Here is a 17,493-nt window from a genome sequence, read left to right on the forward strand (position 1 = left end):
CTCCAGCCCCACCCAATTGTAGAATACAGCTAGAGGCTCCAGTTAACTAGAGAACCCAGCCAGGACCTTGCGCAGCCAGTGGCCTACCTGATCATGAAGTCCAGATGTGATCCTGCTTAACTTCCAGGCACAGCCCACAGCCCCACCTGATCACAGAGCACAGCCTAACGTCCCATCTGACTGTGAAGCCCTGCCTGAGCTCCATCCAAATGCAGAATACAGCCAGTGGGACCATCTGGTTGGGGAACACAACCTGAGACCCCACCAGACCAGAAGCAATTGTGGAGCCCAACCTGCAACCCTACCTAATAGTGAAGTCCAATGAGTGGCACTGCTCTGCCAGGGGACACAGCCTATGACCCCGCCCAACCAGAAGTGATTGCAGAGCCCAGCTAGTGGCTCCACCTGACCAGGGAACCCACTCAGTGGCCCCACTTGTATGAGGAGCCTAGCCAGCAGGCCCATCAACCACGAAGCCCAGCCAGCAGCACGCCTCCCCTGACCTCAAAGCATGGACAGTGGTCTTACCCAACTACTGATCCTGATTGGAAGCCCTGGCTGCCTGTGGATCCTACCATCTGGCCCACGTATGAGCCCAAGGTGAGCTGACTAGTGAAGGTCTTTCCCTCCTGAAGCAAACCTATAAAGTCTGGAAGAGGAAACCGCTTACTCAAATGCACAGATACCAATGCAAGGATACAAGGATCACAAAGAATCAGATGCACATGACACCACCAAAGGAAACTAATAAAGCTCCAATAACTGACCCTAAAGAAATGGAGATCTATGAACTGTCTGACAAAGAATTCAAAACAATCCTCTGAAAGTTCAATAAACTACAAGAACACCCAGACAGACAACTAAACAAAATTAGGAAAACATTGCACAAACAAAATAAGAAGTTCAGCAAAGAAATAGAAACCATCAAAAAAAAAAACCCACAAGAAACCCAGAAATCCTAGAATTGAAGAATAAAATGACAGAACTGATGAATTCTCTAGAGAATTTCAACAGGAGACTTATCCAAGCAGAAGAAAGAATCAGTGAACTCAAAGACAAGACGTTTGAAATTATCGATTCAGAGGAGCAAAAAGGATAAAGAATGAAGAAAGTCTATGGGACTTATGAGACACTATCACAGGAAACAATATACAGTCATGCATCAACTAATGACAGGGATATGTTCTGAGAAATGTGTCATTAGGTGATTTAGTCATTGTATGAACATCATAGAGAGTACTTACACAAACCTGGATGGTATGGCTTATTAAACACCTAAGCTATATGGTATAGCCTGTTGCTCCTAGGCCACAAACCTGTACAGCATGTTACTGTACTGAATAGTGTAGGCGATTATAACACAATGGCAAGTAGTTGTGTACCTAAACATATCTAAATATAGAAAATGTGAAATAAAATTACAATATAAAAGATAAAAAATGGTACACTGTATAGGGCACTTCCCATGAATGGAGCTTGCAGGGTGTAAGTTGCCCTGGGAGAGTCAGCGAGTGAGTGGTGAGAGAATGTGAGGGGCTAGGAGATTACTGAACACTACTGTACACTTCATAAACACTGTACACTTATACCACACTAAATTTATGAAAAGATATTTTTCTTCTTCAGTAATAAATTAACCTTAGCTGAAGGCAAATATTTTTACTTTATAAACTTTCAAATTATTTAACTTTTTGACTCTTTTGTATTAACACTTAGCTTAAAACAAAAACACGTTGTACGGCTGTACAAAAATATTTTCTTTCTTTATATCCATATTCTATGAAAATTTTTCTATTTTTAAAATTTTTAATGTTTTTTTACATTTCAAACTTTTTTCTCAAAAACTAAGACACAAACACACACATTAGCTTAGGCATACCTATGTTCAGGATCATCAATATCACTGTCTTCCATCTCTGCCTCTTGTCCCACTGGAAGGTCTTCAGGAGCAATAACATGCATAGAGCTGTCATCTCCTACGATAACAATGCCTTTTTCTGGAATACCTCCTGAAGGACCTGCCTGAGGCTCTACTTGAAGAGATGTCACTCTTTTCAGAAATATATCCATGGTGGTTTTCTTGGTTTGTTTCCTTTTTTCATCATAGATTTGCTCGTAAGCAGATAACACACCATGAACATTCTTCTCTATTAATGAAAACCTTTTGGTGTTGGGGTCCATGTTTTCAAACTTTTTAAGGATCTTGTTGAGATCTTCAAAAGCTTCTGCTAGCCCCTTCACTGTGAATTTTTTGGGGGGTTCTTCTTCTTTTTCTTCTCCTACAGTTTCCTTTTCTCTTGCCTCTTCTTCATATGTGTTCCTGTTCCAGTTCCAACGACTCCTCATTTGTCAATTCCTCAGGAATCACCTCTAGGAGCTCCTCAGTATCATCCTTGTCCACACCCAAGTTTAAGTTGTCTGTCATCTGAACAACAGCTTTGATTTGTGCAACCTCCTCATCCTTAGCAAATCCTATGAAGTCATGGAGAAATCTCTTGAGTGTCTTCTTCCAGATGCCATTCATACACTCCTTGGTGACATCACCCCAAGCCCAAGAAAGCTTCTTGATGCAGTCAGAGATGTTGTAATCCTTCGAGAATTGCATCAGTGTGTTCTCAGTGTCTTCCTCAGTTGTAGCAATAGTCCAATAGTTTGGTCAAAGGTCCCCCTCAGGTAGTAGGTCTTAAGATGTTCTAACTCCTTGACCCACTGATTGAATCAAAGAGGTTGTATTTGGAAGGAGAAACACCACTTTGACATGGGCTGAAGATCACCAATAAAAGGAGGGTGTCCGAGAGCATTATCAACAATAAGCAAAATCTTGAAAGCTATGTTATTCTTCAAACAGTACTTCTTCATTTCACCAGCACAGCAATTCAAGAGCGCATCTTGGAAGAGGAGCTGGGTCATCCATGACATCTTATTTCTCCTGTAGGACACTGGCAGTGTGTGCTTATTGATATGCTTGAAGACCCTGGGGTTCTCACTGTGCCAGATTGCAAAGGGTTTCAATGTGTAGTTTGCAAGATTGCTCCCAAGCAAGACTATTATCCTGTCCTTAAAGCCTTGAAACCTGAAATTGACTTGGGATCCTTATGGATAAAAGTCCTTTCAGGCATCCATTTCCAAAAGAAGAAGATTTCATCCATATTGAATGTTTGCTCTGGCAAGTAATTCTCCTCCATGATCAGCTTATCTAGAGTTTCCAAACATTCTTCAGCTGCTTTCCTATCAGCACTCACAGACTCACCACTCACTTTCACATTATGTGATGAATAACGATTCTTGAATCATTTAAACCATGCAGAGCTAGCAGTAAATTCAACATCATAGTCAGGTCCAGCCTTTTCTTTCAACGTGGCAAACAAACTTTGTGCTTTGGCCGTGATGGTCGTGGTGATGAGAGGGATACATTTCTATGTTTGATCTTCAGTCCAGGTCATTAGAAATTTCCCCACATCTGATATAGGCCCTTCTCAAATTTTTGTTAGTCTCGTGCCTTCAATGAAGCAGACCCTTTAACAGCTTCTGTCACTTTCTTCCTGTTCTTTAAGACCATAGCTAGGGGGGAAAGGGACATGCGTGACTGGTGAGCAGTAACCCTCACTGATTTTCCACCTTTATAATATTTAATCACTTTAAATTTCTTTTCCAGGTCAGTCACTTGATATGGCCTCTTACTGGCAACATCAGCAGTGGATTTTGTACACTTAGGGGCCATGATGAACAAAACAACACAAGATTAAATCAGACATAAGAGAAAATAATGTCATAAGAGAAGTGGTAAACACGAGATGTATGAGGCTGCTGCCAGTGTAACATGGTATACTGTTTTACAGTAAACTTTTTCAAATAAGTTGAGAGAGTATACTCTCAAATAATGATAAAAAGTACAGTATAGTAAATACATAAACCAGTAACATAGTCATTTATTATCATTATCAAGTATTGGGTACTGTACGTAACTGTATGTGCTATGCTTTTATATAACTGGCAATGCAGTAGGTTTGTTTACACCAGTGTCACCAACAAACACATGAGTAATGTGTTGCACTATTACGTTATTATGGCTACGACATCACTAGGTGATAGAAATTTTTCAGTTCCATTATAATCTTATGGGATCACCATCGAATATGTGGTCTATAGCTGACCCAAACGCCATTATGTGGCACGTGACTATACATTAGGTATTTTTGAGATGCATCCAAGTTGTTGATTGAAGCTATGGTTCATTGTTTTCACATAGTAATACTTTTTATGATTATACAACAATGAATTCATCTATTCTGTTGTTAACAGATATTTGGGTTATCTCAGTTTTTTTCTATTACAACCAATACTTCCATAAATATTCATGTACATGTCTCCTGGTCTACAGGAGACAAATTTTTTGACCATAACCCTCAGTTAGAAACACATTTGGTATCATGGTATAGTACAAATATATAACTGAAACAAAATTTTCATGAAGCAATACTTAGTAACAATTATTCTAACCACATGCAATGCACACTGATATTTTCTATTGTATTTTTAATAATTTATATTTAAAAACTGGCCCAAATTCATTCAGTTTATTTCACAACAACTAATGGATCCTAGGCCTCCATTTGAAAAATACTACTCTAGGCTGTGTACCTGGGAGTAGAATCACTGGATGGTAGGATTTGTGCATCTTTTCTTTACTCTTTTCAGCCAACTCGTGGCTTTTGTTGCCAATCTCACAATGATAAAAAGTATGGTATAGTAAATACATAAACCAGTAACATAGACATTTGATTATGTTATGGTATATTTGGTTACGTTATGATATCGTCTTGTCTCAATTTGCATATTCTCACTCTACCACTGCAGTTGAGCGCCAATTCATGTTTGCTGGCTATGTCCTTTTTTTTCTATGTACTTCTATTTTTTTTCCTAGAGGATGTTTGTTTTATTTCTTAATCGACTTTTGGGAGTTCTGCATATGGATCTTTTCTTTCAATTATATGTTACAGATGCCTTCTCCAAGTCTGTGCCTTTTCTCCCCCTCACTATCTTCGTGTCAGAAATTCTTAATAGAAATATAGTCAAATTTATCAAACTTGTTTCATATGATTGGTGTCTTGCTTAAAAAATCCTTCTCTATCTTGGGGTTATAAAATATTCTTTTTTATTTTCTACCAAAATTTTTACATGTTTGCACTTCACTTTAAGCCTTTAATCTCTCTGGAATTGATTTTGTTTATGGTGTAATTAGGAATCAAATTTATTCTTATACATATACATATACACAAATATATACTGTAATATTATACAAATACTATATATGTATAAAATTCATTGCCTCAGCCCCTCCCTGCTGCAATAAGTCATTTCTGTCCATATTTGTATGATTATTTGGTTCCATTGGTTTATTTATGTATCCCTGTACCAATATCACACACTATTAATTACAGCCCCTTATAATAAGTTCCCTCAGTTTGTTCACCAGAAGAGTCTTGGTTATTTTTGGCCCTTTATGACCACATTTCAGAATTAGCTTATCAGGTAATAGGAAAATCTCTGTTGGAATTGTGATTGGAATTGCTAGAATTTATAGATCAATTTTGGGGAAACTGCCATCTTCATAATACCGAATCTTTCTCTCCAGAAGCATAGTATGTCTGTCCATTGATTTAGGAATTCTCTAATGACCTTCGATAACATTTATAATGTTCTCCATAAAGGGCTTGTTCATCCTCATCTTAGGTACCTTATTTTTGTTGTCTTTTTGTTCTAATAGTAAGCAATATTTAAAATAATTAAATATACTATATGCTGATTTTGTAAACGAGGAATTTAGATTGCACTCAAATTCATGAGAAACTAGAGAGAATATATTTTCTTTTTTATTTGATAGAGGTCTCATATATACTCATGCATATGAACAGTAAAATACCACAGCATTCTAAATATTTTACTAGAAGTATAAACATTTCACCTATTCTCCTTGAAACACAGAGAATGGGAAATTGTATGCTTTCTGTACAACAAAAGGAACAAGATATATATGAACATTCTCACAACCAATGAATTAAAAGCTGATCCAGAATGCTAGTCTATATTTTTTAGCTTGACACACTGTCTTATACAATACTGCATAAAAGCTGTATCTTTTTTCTTTTAACACACTAAAAATTCACATTAAAATTCAAAGTTCGTTTTCCCTCTTGAGACTCTAACTGAATTAATATGTCTCTGCCTAGACAACACAGATTTTTTTTTAGTAGGAATAAAATGGTCTGGCTCAGATATCAAGATGGGAAATCAGTAGAGCAAGTGTCACATTACTGAATTTGAGTAAATCCAGCATACTCGGGGGAATTTTATTTGTTGTTGCTTACCTAGCGTTTTTCCTAACCACTTTGTTTCCCTAAGATAGTGAACTATTGAAGCATTTATAAAAGGAGAAATCCTTCAGTCTATCAGAAGCTGAAACTCTAACCTATTCTCTGATGGATTTCACTCTGGATTGCCACAACGGCCATTTTGATTCTATTTTAAACACTGGGTTGTTTAAGTGGTCCTAAATCCCTTGTTTTCTTTCTTAGTCATTCCCAATCACCAAGCCCTATTTTAAAATTTTCATTGCTTAATACGGAAGCTAAGAGACACTCCATTTTCACTCTTCAGCTCTTTGTAATAGACAATGACATTAAAAGTCAGAAGCATTTAACATTCATGCTTAAATGTATTGTGCTTTTTTTAAGCAATAGAACTTCATCTATTTGCCAAAGGGTAGCATTAGCCTGTTGCTTTTTCAGTTTATGGTTCTTTCTGCATCCCTCTGGGATTCCTGAACCCCCTTTTTTCCTTAAGCTTAAGCTGAAAATCATCCCCTGAAGATGTTTGAGGCTTATTCAGATAGTACCTAATTCCATTGGATCTCCTTACTGATTTATAAAATTTCCTCTCTACTCATGTTAGGAACAAAATGGTCTTCATGCTTCTGTAAATATCATCTAAACTGATGGGGATCTTTAGAGGTGAGAGAGAAAGGTTTATATACTTCCAATTACTTGAATTAGTGTCAGTGTTCAGTGCTTCAAGGAGCTACTAGCCTCAGTGCCATTTGCTTCTTTGAAGGTTTAGCAGCTGCTTTATGGGGGACAAAGGTTAATTTATGAATCTTCATGTGTGATTCCACATCAAGAATAGATGCCCTTGTTCCTGTATGTAATGTATTGTTTCTTTTGATGCTTTTGAGCCTTTTCTCCTTCTTTCAATAGTTTGACTTCAGCATGGACCTCATTGTGTTTATTTGGTATTCATTTAGCATTTTGTACCTGCAAATTTCTGCCTTTCATCAAATTTGGGGAAGGTTTCCATTTCTTCAATTTTTTTTTTCTGCCCCATTCTTTCTTTTCTCCTTCTGGTATTCCATTTATATGTCTGTTGGGTTGTTTGGTATCATGCAGCAGGTCTCTGAGGCTCTGCTCATTTTTTAAAACTCATTTTTCTCTTTATTGTTCACCTTGGATGATTTCTATTGCTCTACCTTCAAGTTCCTTTAAGTTTTTCTCTGTAATTTCCATCTGGCTGTTAAATTCATCCAGGGAAATTTTTAATTTCTGAAGTTTTAATTTTCAGGATTTCCATTTGGTTCTTTTTTCTTTTTCTCCGCTGAGATGTTCTTTTTGGTTCCTGAGATTTTCATTCACTGACATGTTTTGTTTTATTTCCTTGAGGATAGTTAAAACAGTTAGTTTAAAATCCTCACATGTCAGTTTCAACATCTGATTCATCTCAGGGCCAGACTCAAGAAAATATACATTTTCTTGATTTTTCATATATCAGTAATTTTGAATCATATCTTGGACTTTATGAATGATAAGTGGTGGAGGTTCTGGATTCTATTATTTTTCTATGATGAGTGTTATTTCCTTTGTATTAGTAGGTAATTTTCTGGACTAGATTTCAACTGCAAACTCTGCTTCTTGGGGGACAGCTCTAGTCTCAGATCTTTTGTTTTTAAGCAAACTGCTGTGATTCTGTTTCAGGTGGTTCAAGACCCCTCAGAGATATGAGCAGACAGTGTTTGGGGATCACCTCTCTGGCTCATTCCCTTCTGGCATTTCCCATTCTCTTCAGCATTCAAAGTTTCCTGGATTCGCTTTCTGGTTTCCCCAGATAAGAAAAACTGAGATGTTTTTTAGCTGCGCTCCTGCTTCTGCTGAGCCTCCCTCCTGGACCACACTAAGCCTCATGCGAAATGCCAAGGAAAGGGGAACTTACTTGTACTGTTCCTCATCTGTCCTTCTCCAAGCAAGCTTGCCCTTCCTACCAGAGTCAGCCTGCCTCTGTTAGCATTCTCGTATATTCAGGTAATTGCTGTTTGTATTATCTCCAAGTTTTACAGATGTTTTCTGCTGGGAGATTGTCTAGTAGAGCCTTAGTCTGTGGTATTTGGAAGCAGAAGTTCTATCCCTGCCTGGGACTTTGAAACTTGAGTCATTATCTTGCCTTCCTTAATGCAATTGCCTCCTAACCAGTCCTTGCTTCTGCCCTTGCCCACTAAGGTCTATTCTCAACACAGTCAGAGGCATACTATTAAAACGTAACAGGAACTTCCAGTGTCTCGCCATTTCACGTATAGTAAATCCAAAAATGCTTCAAAAGCCCTACTCTGCCTGTCTGAACCACCCCATCCTTGGCTTCCAGGTCACATGCTGGTTTGCATCCTGCTTTTCTGACCACTCATTCAACAAGTCATGTCTTGCTCCTCAAATCCTGAAAGGTGAGTCCACCTTGAAAATATGGTTCTTGGCCGTCTGGTCTTTCTTCTTTCTACTTTCTTTTATAAGGATCTCATCCAATAGCACACTTTAAACTTATATGACATGGCACTGAATGAGGCTTTTCCTGTTCCCAGGGATTGGACCCAATGCTGAAGGCAAAGAGGCTTTAAGTATCCCCCCTTTCTCAACAGAAATGCAAACAGCACTGATGTGAAGGAGAGTTAAGGGCTTCTGGGCTAGGAGTACTTTCGAACCTCCTTCACGCTAGTATCTGCCCAGATTTGAATAAACAGTGAGCGAAACTACAGTGCGTTCAAGCAGGTTCTAGCTACGTTTGTGAAAGGGAGGAGCCGATCCAACTTTCCTCCCATCATCTGAGCCCTCCGGTGCAGAGGCGGCTGGCAGCGGGGAAGCGGAACCTGCGGCGCGCGGCTCGGCTTCTGGCCGGGCGCGGGGCGCGGTGCACCACGGGCGCGCAGCACAGCCGGGCATGGAGGAGCGCGGCGACCCCGAGCCCACCCCGGGCTGCAGCGGTCTGGGCTCGGGCGGCGGCGGCGGCGCCCACTCATGGGCCCCCGAGGACGCCTGGATGGGCACTCACCCCAAGGTCAGGAGGCGCGGGAGGAGCAGGGCGCCGGGCTAGGCCGGAAGCCCCGGGCCGCGCGCCCCTCCGGCCCTCGAGTGCTTGCGCGGCCGGATGCGTAGGATGTGCGGACTTCACAGGGGACCCGTGTGCACAGTGCCCGCTGCAAGCGGTGTTGTTAGTTTAAAGGAGTCGAACTATTGTTCTAACCCCACCCTCACCCACCCATCCCCACCCACCCCAAGCCAGTCTTAACTGGGGGACAAGACATTGAACCCAGCGCCCGTCAAGGCGGACGCCAGTAGTACGCGATGCCAACATCCGATTTTGCCGTCTGGGGCTCGTTCTGGGGTCGTCTCGTGTAAACCCCACAGGAACCACGCACAACAGTGTGTGCACCACGGCTCAGATCTAAGAGTCTGTAATGATAAAGGCTTAGGCACAGTCACGTTTACACCTAGCCTTGGGCTCAGAGTGTACATCTTGATTTCGCCGAAGTGCAGAGTCCTAATTTTTCGAATTTCTTGGAAAGTTTAAGTAGGTTCTTCCCCAAAGCAGAACTACTCACTTTGTGGGTGTGTCTTTCTGTATGAGCAGCAAAGGAGATAAAGATGGTTCCTTGCTTGCTTCTGCTTGGGACTTGCTGCCTTGTACCGGTAATATCCCAAGCCATGAACAGACAGTGAGTGGAGATGGGGGTTTTGTAGAAATCTCGGGGGCTGGTTCAGTAACTTGAGTAGAATTGCAGTCTTCTGCAGTAATTCATATTGTCGAAAAACAGTCAAGAAAAGGAAAATTTTGAAGGTATAAGTCTGAAAAGCGTTAACCTTTTTTCATCTTCTCTTGCTTGATTTTATCCTCCTCTTCTGTCTCCTTATTGCCTGTAAGGTGAGAAAAACAAACAATAACTTGGGGATGTTATTCGGTGCCATAAGAAGAAAAACCATAGCATGGAGAGGCAGCTTAGTGACTAAGAGTGTGAACTCAAAGTCAAACTGCCTGAGTTTGAATCCTGGTTCTGTCACCAGATTTTGTGAATTTTACTTTTTTGCAGGTTGTTGAATTTCATTATTCCTCAGTATCATCATGGGTGAAATGGGGATACTAATAATACTTATCTTACAGGGTTGTTACATGATTAACTCAATTAATATTTGTAACGTACTTGTAAGTATTTAATAATGAAACACCACTAACAGGTTTTTAAAAACTCATCGATTTGGTAGTGCTATTCAGTTTCATACAAGCAGATTTTTTCTCGTTCAAGTTAATGGCAGTACAGACCCTGACTGTCAAGTCTTTTGATTTTTCTTCTTGAAGGATCTAATTGGTTAAAAAAAAGAAAAGATATTGGGTATTTGATTTTCCAGTTCTGCATTGTTATTATTCAGTTTGAAAATTACGTAGGTCCATCCAGTAACATGGTATTGGATTTATCATCCTCAAGCACCACTTTCATTATGTTATTCTCAAGCTTAGAAATCCTCAGTGTTTCCTTGTGAGTAAAATTCAGACTTTTAGCTTGGCCATCAAGACCTTGCAACCTGGTCCCCAGTTACCTTTTCAGCATCATTTTCAAACACATTTGAGATTTGGAGAGGATGACTGATAACATCCCTGTTCTGCACCTGTGCATACTTATGATGAAGCCGATGGGAGGATGTGACTTCCAATCTGCACTCATTCGGGTCTGCTGACCCACTCGCCTCTGCATTAGCCCTGCTTACCCACCTTGTCACTGACATAGCTGGAAAACCTCAGGCTTCCCCTGCAGGGGTAGCCCCTGAAGAATGTTCCCCCAATGCTGACCTGCAAGTCAGAAAGAAGCAGCAGCTTGCTTGGTCCTTTCTTTAAAATCCAACAGTTAAATAACTCCCTACTCTTAAGTGAGAAGGGGTGGGGAGAGAGACCTGGAGTGGTGTTCTAACACTTCTCCGCAGGCAAATAAGAGACCAGGAAGTGGAGGCTCCCACTAACGTTCCCCAACAAAAGTCCTACTAAAACTGTCTCTACTCCTGGCGGATAGGTTTCTTTATAGGCTCTTGAATATATGTGGCTTATTCCCACTTTTGTGTAATTGCTCACTGTTACTCCACCTTCTCTCTTTACTCAAATCATACATGTCCTGCAGGGCTCAACTTTTATTCCACCTCTGCCGTGAAATAGCCACCAGCCAAGCCACCTGAGGAGGGCTCCTCTGACCTGTTGGGTCATATTTTTTTTTTATTCCACTTACTTCGTTTTTAATCACTTACTGTCATGTATTGTTAATTGTGTAATAATTGCAAGTGTGCATGTGTTTACCCTAACAATTACACATTTTTTAGAGACAGGGATCAGGTCTTAATTGCCTTGTAACTCCCACTATACCTAGAAGGGAGTCTTATATGTTATATATATTTAATGAATAGTTGTCGATTGAGTGAAAGAAAATATTAAGAGATTCTTCCTTCTCTATTTGACAATTACATTTTGATTTTCAGTATTTAGAAATGATGGAATTAGATATAGGAGATGCCACCCAAGTTTATATAGCATTCTTGGTTTACCTGGACCTCATGGAGAGTAAGTTATTTGTTTATATTGTTTTGTTATTGGGGCTGTGGTGGGGGGATGGGGAGTTGGATTGGTATATAGCCTTTATGCATTTGCTGTTAATTTTGCCAATTTTGTAATTTCTTCATTTACATTGGGAATTACTGGGTAACAGAAAATACTAGAAAAGTAAAGGGAAGATATCATTATGAATGATGTTTGCTCAGCTGAGTATTAGGTAGAAGTTTGGAATTTTTATCTTTCATTTTTGATAAACATTATTGTCCATTCGATGATGCCCTTTCAGGTAAAAGTTGGCATGAAGTAAACTGTGTGGGATTACCAGATCTCCAGCTCATCTGTCTTGTCGGTACTGAGATAGAAGGAGAAGGGTTACAGACTGTGGTGCCCACAGCCATCAGTGCTTCCCTCAGCCATAACAGGTGGGCAGGTGGTTTTGGTCTTTGTTTAACAGCTTAGTTCCTTTCCTGAATAAAGCACTAGGAGTCATTAAATTAGAGGTAGTAATATATTTTTAAAGGAATCTAGGGTGCAGGGGTCATCACGTTACTCTTGATTATTTGAGGAGTGAGTTAAATATAAATGTTAACAAGTATTTATTTAGCACTTACTGTATGGTCAGTACTTTTTCAGAGAAGGAATGTATAATAGAAATACCATCCTAAGGAAACAGGAAAAATTTATATTCTTGATAAGGAGGCAGGACCATTCCACTTGAAACAACAGATGTTGTAAGATGCACCAGAATAAGTGAAACAAATCATATTTGCTATGGGTGTTGGTGAAGAGTGTGATTAACATGCAGGTTGAAATGCATCATGCACCTTTTTAAAAAATCTTAGGTGTGCAGAATTGAATTAAACATATCTTTGTTTCATGACACATTTTCTGAATCAACGTCCCAAAACAAAACTGGATTCTTGACAGTCACTTATATCTAACTTTATGGGTCCCCTCCTTTCCCTGCTTCCACTGACCTCAGGTAACTGCCATCCTAAATCCTGTGTTCATTGGGAATTGTTTTATTTTAGATCTTTTTAACTTCATAAAAAGTCATGTAGTCTTTTGAGGCTCACTTTATACACTTAAGATTATACTGCTAAAATTTATCCATTGTAGTATATTTTCCTTGGCCGCCATATAATATTGCATTGTGTAATTGTACCATGGATTTCACATCTATTCTCCTGATGATGGAGTGTTGCTAATGTTCAACTTCAGGGGATAATTTCAAACTGTTTTCCAAAGTGGTTGCCTCAGTTTGTTTACTTTCTACCTGCAATGTAAACATGATCTTTTGGAGTTGTATTGTCTGTGACACTTAGTATTGTCAGACTTAGATTTTTGCCAGTTGAATGGGTTATCTCATTGTGATCTTAATTTGCATTTCTCTGATCACTGATATTGAACATTTCTTTATATATTTATTATTTCCTCTCCTGAGAAATGCCTGTTCATATCCTCTGCCTATTGGATTATTTGTAGTTTTCTCCTTGACTTGTAGGAGTTCTTTGTATATTCTTGATAATAATCCTTTTGGCTGTGTTTCCCAGTTTTTAAATTTATCTTTCAGATATCTTTTGATGAGTAACAGTTCTTAATTTGAATATAACCACATTTCCCTGTCTTTTGTAATCAACATCTTTGTGTCTAGTTTAAGAAATATTTCCTATCTAAAGGTCTAAAAAAAGTTCACCTGTATTTTCTTAGAGTTTTAAAGTTTTTTTACTAGTGAGAGGAAGTTTAGGGACCCTGTTTTCATGTGGATAAGCATTTTTTCTGCCTCCATTTGCTGATAGTCCCTCCTTCTCTCATTATCTGACATACCTTCTCATTTTCCAAAGCTCCATCTATGCACTGATTTGTTTCTGGGCTCTTTTAATATTCCATTAGTCAATATACCTGTCCTTGTGCCGTACCACATTTTGTTAATCGCTTGCTTCATAGGAAGCCCTGGTATCTGGTTAGCAGGTCTCCCTCTCTGCTTTTCTTCTTTAGAAGCTGTGGCAGGCAGCCTCTAAGATGGCTTCTTGAATTGCAGCCTTTTGGTAGTCACGCCCTTAAGTAATTCCCTGCCCTTGAATGTGGTCTGGACCTCATGATTTGCTTTTAATAAATAAAATTTGGCAAAAATGATGGGGATGTTACTTCTAAGATTAGATTACAAAAGACTGTGGCTTCTCTCTTGGGCACCGTCTCTCATTTGCTGATGCTGAGGGAAGCCAGCCGTCCTGTGGACTGTCCTACAGAAAGGCTGAGAATAGAGGAGTGAAAGTAATTATTGATGGAGCAAGATTCGTGGCAGATGGGGAGGGATGGATTCAAGAGAATAGTTGAAGATACTAATAGAGGAGGAACACCTCACCCTCTGAGACTAGGGGCCAGGAAGAAAGGACAGATGAGAACACAGCTATATTTGGGTGGGTATATAAGTAGGGGAGAGGGCAGAGCACCTTACATTCCAACATGGAGGGCTTTGATGGATACCTATTTTTTTCTGTTTCACTGTGATTGAGTGATTTAGTAGAAAGAGGCCTGGGCTGAAGCCATAAGACCTGGGCTCTGGTCTTGCACTGGTATTTAAACGTTTCGTTTGATGATTGGCAACACACCTAATTTCTCTGGGTTTCAGTTTCTTTGACTTTTATTGAGGGATTTAGATTATCAGTAGATAATATATAAGATCCCTTCCAAAAGCTACCATAATTGGTTATGTTCACTGTCTGTACATAAAACTATATTAAACTAATTTTTAGATTTCTATATTTTTTGTGTGTGGTTGGTTATGAGAATTAGTTTTTGATATATCAGGCTATTCATACCCTTCTTTGAGAGGCTTCTTACTGTGAAATTTTTCTGTGTGTTTGAGAATCACAAATAGTTGATAGAGTCAACATCAAATTTGATCACTGATGTGATTTCCAGGCCTTCCTATATCTAAGAAACTTAATAATTAATTCCTCAAAACTCTCCCTTTGTGTCTTTTAATTACTGAAACAAATATCATCCTAGCTAGCTAGTATTATTGTTATATCACTTGTTCTGACAAGGAACTACCATTTGGAATTAACCTAATTTAATTCTAAAAAATAAAATCAATAGCGTCTGAATCAAAATCATTTCCTAAGTCTAGAAGTACAAATTTGTGTCCAATTAATTTCTAGTTTTTTCCAACTGGTGATTATTGTTTTTCTAGCTTTATTACTTTAAGTTTGTTTTCTTCTTTAAATAGAATTAGTTGGAAGGATAGCTTAGGAAGCCATTTTTACACGCTTGTATTTAATAACTTAGAGGGCTTAAGTCTTCGTGTCTTGTTTTTATGTAAATATTCATAATTATATCACGCAGTGGAATAATAATATAGAAAATAGCACAAACGAGGCCCAGTACACACTAGTTTATTATGCCTTTTATGGCATAAAATTTTCTCAGCTCTCAAAGTATGCAAATAACTTTTTAACAAATAAAGATTTGTGTGTGTGTGTTTAATCTCATTCCTCAGTATTTAACAGGAGTGATATTTTTAGGTGGTAGGCATAATTTTATCTTTTTTTACTTTTATGTGTACTTTACATATAAAAGGTTATATATCTAACAGTAACGCTACAATTTCAGACGTTTGTGGTTAATGTAGGAATTTTCCTTCGTCAGTAACACAGAGAAGAAAATTATTGACTTTGAGTCTTTGGCAGCTTTGTATAGGGAAGAAATTCATTGAGACATGTCCTGAAAGTATTTGGGTAGGAACTTGTGAAAGTAGCTCACCATAAAAAAAAGTGTTTTTTTAAATTTAGGAGAGCAAACAGCTCTTATTTTATTGAATAATAAATCAGCTACAGAAATAAATCACTCTGTGTTCGCTTTTAAATATCATTATTTGTCAGATAATATTGCTTGGTCTTTACTTAACAAATATTTATTGAGTGACTATTATGTCTCAGGCAGTAATCTAAGTGCTGGGGATACCAGGTTGATTAAAGCAACCTCTTTTCTTTTTTTTTTTTTTTTTTTGTGGTGTAATTGACAATACAACATTATATTAGTTTCAGGTATACAGCATGATGATTTGATTTTCGTATATATTGTGAAGTGATTGCCATGTTAAGTCTAGTTGACATCTGTTACCATACATAGTTAAAAAATTTTACTTTAGCTTGTGATGAGAACTTTTACGATCTACTCTCTTAGCCACTTTCAAATATGCAAACAGTATTATGAGCTATAGTCACTATGCTGTACATTACATCCCCATGACTTGTTTATTTCATACCTGGTAGTTTGTCCCTTTGACTCCCTTAACCCATTTCACTCACTCCCCGCCCCACCCCCCCTTGCTTCTGGCTACCACCAATCTATTCTTTGTATCTATGAGCTTGGCTTCTTCTTTTTTTAAGATTCCACACATAAGTGAGATCATGTGGTACTTAAGACATCCTCTTGAAAGTAATGTTCTAGCACGAAATGTTGGCTTGGAAAATAAATTTTATTTCATTTTTTGGTAATTATTGGATGGGATCTAGTGAAAACGGAATTGTCCTTTGTTCAGAGATTTGACTGTGTAATTTGGAACTGCCTCCGCTTATTTTAGTGTTACCTAATTGAATAACAGGGATAATGGAGTGCCGATAAGTACTTTATACAAGGTTGTGTCAGGACCCAGAGGTAGGACAGGGAAAGCCTCCTGAAGGCAGTAAGAGACCAGGTTTCAGAGGGGCGACTGCCAGTAGGCAAGCATGACTGCCTGTGTAGCATGGTATCTAGTTCAGAGTAGGCGCTTAATAATGTTGGCTAAGGGGGCTAATGAATAAATGAATGGATAGAACTCATGAGAAAAGAAGGGAAGGATGGGAAATGAGGTGGGAAAGGTTATCTTGATCAGGAAGTCCATTACTGTTTTTACTTTTTTGCTATCACAAATTGTACTGTAATGAATAGCCTTGTGAGTATCTCCTTGTTCTCTCGTATGAGAGTTTCTCTAAGGTAGAAGCCTAGAGGTAGAATGGCTAGGACGTGTAGCATTTACACCTTCGTCTTTACTGGTTGTTACTAAATTGCTCTCCAAAAGGCTATCAGTTTATGGTCCCACTGACAATATAAAAGTTTCCATAGACTAGGAGAAGAGATTTACTAACATACAACTGACAAAGATTAATTCAGAATGTATAAATAACCTCTGTGACTCAAGGGAAAAAACAACCTAATGAAAAACATGGGCAAAGGATATGAACAGGCATTTCATGGAAGAGGAACTCAAATGCTCAAATCTATTTATAATCAGGAAAATACAAATATAAAATGTGCTTGTTCGTGGTTTGTCTTAACTATGCAGAAGCTTTTCAGACAGGTTACATTGTTGTTGTATGGCGAAGGTATTAATTTACGGGGAATCTTTGATCAGGGTTACAGCTACCTCATAGAGTGCCTTTGAGCAAATTAGAAAAAGGTACTCCTTCTGGACACACACAAAGTCTCTTCACCAGGGTTCGAGGCTTGGCAAGGAGCATAAGCCAGATTTCAGACCCATTTTTATCAGGCACCCTTGTGCAAGGCGCAATCTGTACAGTATACATGATAACCTGCCCCTGAAGCATG

General features: G+C 38.8%; 1 protein-coding gene across 2 annotated transcripts in view; it reads left to right on the forward strand.

Moving 5' to 3' along the window:
• TSEN15 (tRNA splicing endonuclease subunit 15) overlaps positions 1-17,493 on the forward strand; it is a 44,483-nt gene that overhangs the window by 8,507 nt on the left and 18,483 nt on the right. For both annotated transcript variants that reach the window (XM_023640700.2, XM_070267858.1), the window contains exons 2-6: positions 8,025-8,348; positions 8,686-8,761; positions 8,897-9,369; positions 11,829-11,910; positions 12,188-12,323. In XM_023640700.2, coding sequence (XP_023496468.1) covers positions 9,253-9,369; positions 11,829-11,910; positions 12,188-12,323 — 335 coding nt within the window. In that variant the 5' untranslated portion in view covers positions 8,025-8,348; positions 8,686-8,761; positions 8,897-9,252. The remainder of the gene's footprint in view (positions 1-8,024; positions 8,349-8,685; positions 8,762-8,896; positions 9,370-11,828; positions 11,911-12,187; positions 12,324-17,493) is intronic.

The sequence above is a fragment of the Equus caballus genome, chromosome 5 (genome assembly GCF_041296265.1).
Source record: "Equus caballus isolate H_3958 breed thoroughbred chromosome 5, TB-T2T, whole genome shotgun sequence".
In the NCBI taxonomy this organism is placed as follows: domain Eukaryota; kingdom Metazoa; phylum Chordata; class Mammalia; order Perissodactyla; family Equidae; genus Equus; species Equus caballus.